This window comes from Ammodytes marinus (assembly GCF_949987685.1).
Source record: "Ammodytes marinus genome assembly, chromosome: 6".
Classification (NCBI taxonomy): domain Eukaryota; kingdom Metazoa; phylum Chordata; class Actinopteri; order Uranoscopiformes; family Ammodytidae; genus Ammodytes; species Ammodytes marinus.
The window spans coordinates 2,499,712-2,507,464 of record NC_137235.1 but is presented as its reverse complement, the minus strand read 5'-3'; the positions used below and the strand labels follow the sequence as shown (position 1 = coordinate 2,507,464).

The 7,753-nt window shown below is 40.4% G+C and overlaps 1 protein-coding gene across 1 annotated transcript; it reads right to left on the bottom strand.

Moving 5' to 3' along the window:
- Window positions 1-3,224: 3,224 nt before the first annotated feature.
- LOC307252129 (complement C1q-like protein 4) lies at window positions 3,225-6,820 on the bottom strand. The gene is made up of 3 exons (XM_080029707.1): window positions 6,584-6,820; window positions 4,769-4,903; window positions 3,225-4,037 (listed from the first exon to the last, which is right to left on the bottom strand). Exons 1-3 carry the CDS (start codon window positions 6,699-6,701, stop codon window positions 3,760-3,762), a joined length of 531 nt encoding a protein of 176 aa, XP_079885833.1. The 5' UTR covers window positions 6,702-6,820; the 3' UTR covers window positions 3,225-3,759.
- Window positions 6,821-7,753: the final 933 nt, after the last annotated feature.

Here is a 7,753-nt window from a genome sequence, read left to right as displayed (position 1 = left end):
GGCCCTTTGGTACAAATCACCCCAACCCCAGAATTTTGGATAATAAGCATGATGCAGCAGTTTAGGGCTGACATCGTGCTAACTGTATAGACTCAAATGGCGCTTTTCCACCACAAATGTAGCTCGACTCGACTCGACTCAACTCGACTCAGTTCAACTTGGTTTGGTAGCAGCACGGGTCGTTTTCCACCGCAAATAGTACCTCCTGGACGTGGGCGGGGTCGTCATACAAAGGGGCAGAAAGCCAACTCCGGAGTCAAGTAGCAAAGCAGAAATTACGAGCAGTTGTTGCACTATTAACTGAACCAACCGCCAAAGATACGGATGGAAAATGTTTAAGAAAATACCCCCCTTGTATCTGTTTGCTAAAAGAAGTAGAAGAATATTGCTACGGGCCGTTAAAAGGCAGGGTTTGTGTCCTGATGTGTGACTCTGCCACACAGTCAGCTGTAGGGATGCGTCACGTACATCCCTATGCACGTAAACACGGGCATGATAAAGTTGACTGTTAAGTGCTTGTTTCAGGATACGTGTTTTCAAATGCAAGCCGTGTCTCAGCCTGAATATTTTATTTAGGTAATCAGTGCAGTCCGAGGCTTGTAATGTAATCACTCGCTATCATGTCTGTCCCAGCTGGCTAATAGGCTATTTAGCCTAGCTGCTAGCTGCTATGTCTCCTCTCGTATGTTCAAAGTAACTTCCCCAACAACCAACACAACTGGGTGAGCTTAGCGAATATATGGAGAAAAAAAATCGGGTCTGTGATGCAAATCAAATGAAAGAGATTCAAAGAAGGCTGCACGCGGCGAGACAAAATACACATAAAAGTCCCGGAAAGTTGGGGAGAATCATGGGGAGAATAATCAAGAGAATGAAGCCGGCAGACGGCCGGCCACTGATTGGCCAGAGACTACCGTCTGGCCAATCAGCGGCCAGCCGTCTGCCGACGTCACCTTTTAGCATCGGCTCAGCTCGCTTGGACCCTAGAGCGAGGCGATACTAAAAAAGCAGCCGCTAGCAGGTACCAGGTACCATGAAATTGCGGTGGAAACGCCAAAAATGCGAGTTGAGTCAAGTCGAGTTGAGCTGATACCATGCGGTGGAAAAGCGCCAAAAGTGTAGCATACTAAAGCACTAAAACGTGTGTCAAATGTTTTAAAACTTGCCTATAATTGTTCAGACACAATAATCAAAAAACCTTCATCATGGAAATGTTACTTTGAAAGGCAAAACACTGTTTTTTAGCTTAAATGTGCTTATATCTTATTCCTTGTCTCCCTTCTTTACAGGATGAGTCAAATGGATGGCTCTTCTTAAATATGTGGTCACATTTCCAATTTCTTCCACAGTTTTCTAGAAACAAGGGGTGGCACAACTTCCCCACCGGCACAACTCAGGCCACTCTCCCCTACAATTAAAACACCAATTTCATGTGAAATACTTTTATGTCATTAGATTATCCTACATTGCTGATGCTTTTATCTAAAGCAATTTCCCATAAATTAAATTTGACCATAAAGGTAGAATCTCAGAACAGCAATAATCACGCAAGTAGTCTAGATTAGCTTCAAATAAATGAAACTACAAAAGTGCTACATAATTTAAGTGCTACATGTAGGTGTTACATGTAAGTGCATTTTTTCTTCTCTCCTTTTTGTGCCGTTAAATAGTCATGACATCTGTAGGCTATAAACTGTGAATCATTTACATTGTTTAGAGAGAGAGAGAAAGGGGGTGGGTGTCAAATTGATTGAAAACCTCTTATAAAGATTATTAAAGGGAATCTTGAGGGACTGAATTACTCTAAAGGTCTAGGCCTCTAAAATGTTCTGATTGTAAAATGATAGTCTGATGATCAATCTGTTTTTGCAATTAATTAAAATACAAAGAACGTATCTTTCTCTTTTAATCTGTCACCCATAGTCTGACAGGAGAGAGTAGACAATCTCCTTAACTCTCTGTTACATTTGGATAATTTAGTATTGCAGGTAGGGTCAATTAGTATGACACACATAAGACATTTTAGACCACATTGACATTATTATTTTCCCCTTAAGAATTATCCAATTTGGCTTATTCTGTTTAAATTAATCCACAATGGAGTGTGAAAGTCGCACCATCCCCACCAACAGTGGACTCCAGTCATTAGATATAGTAGAAGTGTGGACCTTTCTCTGTGATCGTGAAATAAACACAATAAATATAGATTGAAGACACAAGAACACTGTCAAATTGATTGAAAACCTCTTCTTATAAAGATTAGTAGTAAAGGGAATTTTGAGGGACTGGACTATTCTAAAGGTCTAGACCTATGAAATGTTCTGATAATCAATAATAGTCTGATGATCAATTTGTTTTTGCAATTAATTAAAATACAAAGAACATACCTTTCTCTTTTAATCTGCCACACGAGTAGTCTGACAGTGGAGAGTAGACAGAGAATCACATTGGCAAGAAAATAAAGGATCTTACTGCTGATCTTTTTTCCCATGATTGTTTATATCTATCTATCTTTCGTCCTTTATAACACTTTTATTAACACTTCAACTCAACATATATATTTAGTTTCAAAAACAAAATACAAATCTATTTTCAAGAGACTGGTGTCTGCAGTAAGTAGCCTGTCAACAGCTCTTCACAGCCTGAAAGACTCCCTGGGGCTGAGACCATTCAGACAATAGAGGAGTGTTTAAACAACGTGTGTGAATGGGCCAGGCCAGGGCAGGCAGAGGCTGTCCCAGATATGAAATAAACACTCACACACTTCCAAGTCCCCTGTTAGCAAAAGTTATGAAAATGTACAGAAGGTATTATACATGTTTTTAAGATGATTTAAAGCATGTCCAAGAGGGGACTTGAAAAATGTGCCCTGTTAGTTTTGGAGTCCACTGTTAGTGGAAGTGTTACGATCGTAGGTTCCCTGTTGGATAGGTCGGCACACTTACACACACACACACACACACACACACACACACACACACACACACACACACACACACACACACTCACACACACACACACACACACACACACACTCACACACACACACGAACACAGACACACCCCTGAATTGATCTCTGGAGTATACATAAAAGTTAAGTACAAACAGCTGCTCGGTATTAAACCTTCTGTTGTCAGAAACAACTTTTCACCATGTCATTCAGTTTGTTTTCAATATGTTGATATGTAAATGACACCAACAATATTAATGAAATGCCCAGAGATGCTTTGCAGTGATTTTTAATGATCATCATTTCAAATCAAATCAAATCAGTTTTATTTGTATAGCCCAATATCACAAATAGACATTTGCCTCAGTGGGCTTTACATTCCATACAGAAAGACACCCTCTGCCCTTACACCCTTAGCTCGGCTGAGAAAAAACTCCCAGTGAAAAACCCTTTACCGGGATTAAAAAAGAGTCGACAGAGTAAGGGATCCCTCTCCCAGGACGGACATACTGCAATAGATGTCATGAGTAGACAGTAAGGAATCAGACAAATAACATGACATGCAATTTGTCTTCATTCAGTTGCAGATTTGAACATTCATGACTCAGCTTTTATATGTAGGAAAATGAGAAGTTAACTTGACTTTGCTGCAGTGATTCAGATCAAGATTATGATATTTTTTTTAAACATGCTCTACACACCCCAGGAGCGCCCCAAGATTACAATCTTTTAAGTGCATAATTCCAAGTGAATTATTAAAGAAAAGAAAACTCTGCATTAACATCATGTAGGTGAAGATGTTTTTGTGTTACATGGTGAAAATCAGATGCCCACTGAAGGTGCTGATGTGATGTTGATTGTCAAACATTTTTGAGCCTTTATACCCACACACAGACACAGTATCTCCAGCCTCCAGGAGCAGTGTGGTGCCTTGAGAAGCAGAGGAATGGCTGGACGTCTGGTGCTCATATGCGATGAAGATGCTCTCTGAGTTCTTCACCAACACAGCGCCGGAAGGAGTATCTCCGACTCCTAAGACGTGCCACTCAAAGTGATAGGCTCCTTTCAGCGGTGCAGTGAAGACACCTGTGGTAAGATTGATTCTGTCATTTTATGTCATATGTAGAATCAACTGTTTGCCACATCAGTCACAAATGTGTCAGGATTATAATTTTAAACATTAAATGATGTAATTAGCCCCATCATTTGAATGCATTTAATCAATATATCTTATAACCTAACTAACAATATATGTATTGATAACCATGTGATATTGAACATCGTAAAACTCTGTACTTCGTTAAAAAGCTCCTTCTCGAAAGAACTGAGACAACACATGCATTTTGTTGTACAATCTTTGTTTTCCCACAAGCTGGAGGCTAACGATGTATCCGTTTTTCCAACAATGGGTCTCTGTAAAACTCACATCACCAGTTAGCAGCAGATAAGACACATTATTGCACCAAGGACTTCGGCACGTAGGAGTTTTCTCCCATATAGCAGATTCATCAATCCGGAAGACGAAAGACGATTGGAAGATTTCTGATAAACATGTGACTAAATAAACCAATTAAATGAATATCTGAACTTGTAAAATGTTGTTGATCTGAGGAGAAAACTCACTTTTTTGGCTGTCTTTTGTCCGCTTGAACCTGCATAACCTGTACCTTGCTGATCATCATTTTATTCATTAAATACACCATTGAACTTTTTCGTCTGACTCCTCAAGCATTTTTGCATCTTTTACTTCCTCTTAAGAAACGAACACGTTATTAATAATAATAGTTTTATTAAATGTAAATGTCTAGTTCAGGTACCTGTGAGTGGGCTGTAGGCGTTTCCAATGTTGGTGACGACGTGTTTGAAGACCAGAGGAGTTTGTCCATCAAAGGGTCCAAAGGATTGATCGCCAGTAGTGTCCATCAGAGAGGTAGAGAAAGCCACCTGTTTACCTGAGAGAGAGAGAGAGAGAGAGAGAGAGAGAGAGAGAGAGAGAGAGAGAGAGAGAGAGAGAGAGAGAGAGAGAGAGAGGGAGATATAATTAAAAAAAAATAATAGTAATGCATCACATCAGAAACAAAACCTACCTCACCCATTGGAACACTAAAACACAAACAGAGAGCAAAATGCAGTGTTATCTGGCCCTAAACAGACAGTACACTGTGGCCCCCTACCTGACCACAGTGACTGATATTAGACACAGAGTGATGTTGACAAAGTACAGACTGAGCGCTCACAGCCTGGCCATCGGAACAGGCAGATACAAGAAAACATGGCTGCCCAAAGAGGAGCGGCTGTGCCAGCAGTGTGGAGATGCTGCTGTAGAGACTGAGCAGCACTTCCTCCTGCACTGCCCCAAATTCAAAAATGTCCGCAAAATATATTTTAACAAATTCGGCCAAAAAAAATCCAAATTTTAGAAGCTCCCCTGAAGAACAATTAAAAATAGTAATGGGAGAGCGAAAAGAGAGCTCCGTCCTCGCAGGACAGTTTATTTCGGCTTGCCACAACATTAGGACATAATAATACACCAGGTCTCACTGTTTCATTTTGTTTTGTTGTAATCATCTGTATGTTATAATATATTGTTATATGTCGCCCAGTAGCCTATGTCTTAACATGCCACAACCTGAGGGACAATGAGTGACAAGCACACACACACACACACACACACACACACACACACACACACACACACACACACTCACACACACACACACACACACACACACACACACACACACACACACACACACACAGACACAGTATAATACTAATACAATGTTCATATCGTTCATATTATGTATTATCTGAATATTTTTACTGATTGTATTGTAATTTGATGCTGTGCTTTGGCAATATTGTTTTTTTTTCTTTTAAACTTTCATGCCAATAAAGCCCATTTGAATTGAATTGAATTGAGAGAGAGGGAGAGAGAGGGAGGGAGAGAGAGAGGGAGAGAGAGGGAGAGGGTGAGAGAGAGAGAGAGGGGGGAGAGAGGGAGAGAGAGAGAGGGAGATATAATAAAAAAAAGAAAAAATAGAAAAATAATAGGCTGCTAAACGGCTCACAAAGATTGCATGAATTAGCCTCTGAATTTTCCTCTCATAGTGCACCAGATTGATGCATTTACCTTTTGAAAGGTAGAAACAATGTATTCCAGGGGGGTATTATATGAACACACCCATGTTAATTTTTTTTTACAAATATTTGAATAAAAAGTAGGATAATAATGTATTCTTCAATAGCTTCGATGTTATGTGACCCAGTGTCTCCAAATTCCTAAGGGCTGGGTTACCTCAGTTTCACAAAATTCTGTGGGAAACACTGGTTCAGGAATTACATATTAATTAGCAGGCTTGCTTATGTATGTCTGTATTCATAGCTTTTGATACTTTGCGGTAAAAATGACTCTCCTGTTGACTTTGTCCTGTCAGTGCGGCTCTCCTGAAAAAAATAGTGAATACCACTGATAACACAAGAAAGTCCCAAATAGTTAGTTACTGAGTTTCAATTCTATCCTTTTGTATCTGCTGAACAGCCACAGACTGGCACTGGTATCCTTTTAAAACAAGAGTGGTTCTCAGATTGTATAATGTAATTACATCTCTAATTAATACATTTTACTTTACCTGTATTCTGGCTTTTCAAGACTTTAACATCATCGATAATATCTTTCAGCAACACCTGGAGGCGTTTCTGAAACTCCGTCTCCACCAGCTCGCCCAGTCGCTTGTCCATTGAGTCCATGTTCCTGTTCGTCTGTCCGATGAGCTGTGTCTGTGTGTCAGGTTGTCTGTGTGTCTGTGTGTCTGTGTGTCTGTGTGTCAGTGTGTCTCTGTGTCTGTGTGTCAGTGTTAACCTGAGTGACACTTATATAGAAGGGAATAAGAGGTGTGTGTGTGTGTTCTTTGAATATTGCGAAACTTTCAAAATATACGGTTGCCTTAGGGGATTTCTGTCGCAATTCTGAAATCAATCTTTTCTGTTCGGGTGTTTTAAGGTGAGGTTTCTGGCGGAGGCACACACAGGTTGGGCAATAATTCAAATATATTTTCTCACACTCTAACACTTTGATGGACCGATTCTTGCAACACACACATAATTAATTGTCATCCATACTGTTGGCATAGACCATCCTACCAATCACACACTGTTATCCTCTCTTGACTCCATGGAGAGGGTTTGGCTTCTGGCAGAAAGCACTGACACTGAACTATAACTGTGTTCTGTTCTTTCCCACGGCCTGTAACTGTTGGTAACAACTCGCCCCGACATGTAAGAACATTAATTCATTCACATGTTGAAAAGACTTCCCACAGTCAGCGATACAGAAGTCCATGTGTCCAAACTGTGGATCATTGTTCATTCGTTTCACACAGAATGAATTCAGTGACCACCTTGACCAAAACTCAAGAGCTCTTGTCCCATTCATAGACAACAACCTACAAAACAATGTGAATGTATGACAACATTTTAAATTGCTGAGACACTGTTTTCACAGTCACATGAAGGAACTTACCCTTGATCCCCGAACACACATGCCTCAAACAGTGCACTAATGCAGGGCCGCTGCTACGCTTTTGGGTGCCCTAAGCAGAAATTGTCAGTGATGCCCCCCCCTCCCACCCCCCCAAAAAGAAAAAAATACCCAGAAGCTCGCGTCGGCAGGGCGCGAGCTAAATTTTTTTGCCATTGCAAGATCTCTGCGACTGCTTTTTGGCACATTTGCCAGCATTTACTAACAGAAAGAACAGCTTAACTTGTGAAAAAACTGCCTTTGCAAAGGAATTGAGTGATAG

Bases quoted from the DNA above. Each gene is read 5' to 3' on its own strand.
- LOC307252129 (XM_080029707.1), bottom strand. From the start codon at position 6,701: ATGGACTCAATGGACAAGCGACTGGGCGAGCTGGTGGAGACGGAGTTT. The intron at 4,904-6,583 runs GTAAAGTAAAAT...TCTCTCTCTCAG, and splicing joins CTTGAAAAGCCAGAATACAG to GTAAACAGGTGGCTTTCTCT. The intron at 4,038-4,768 runs GTACCTGAACTA...ATCTTACCACAG, and splicing joins CGCCTACAGCCCACTCACAG to GTGTCTTCACTGCACCGCTG.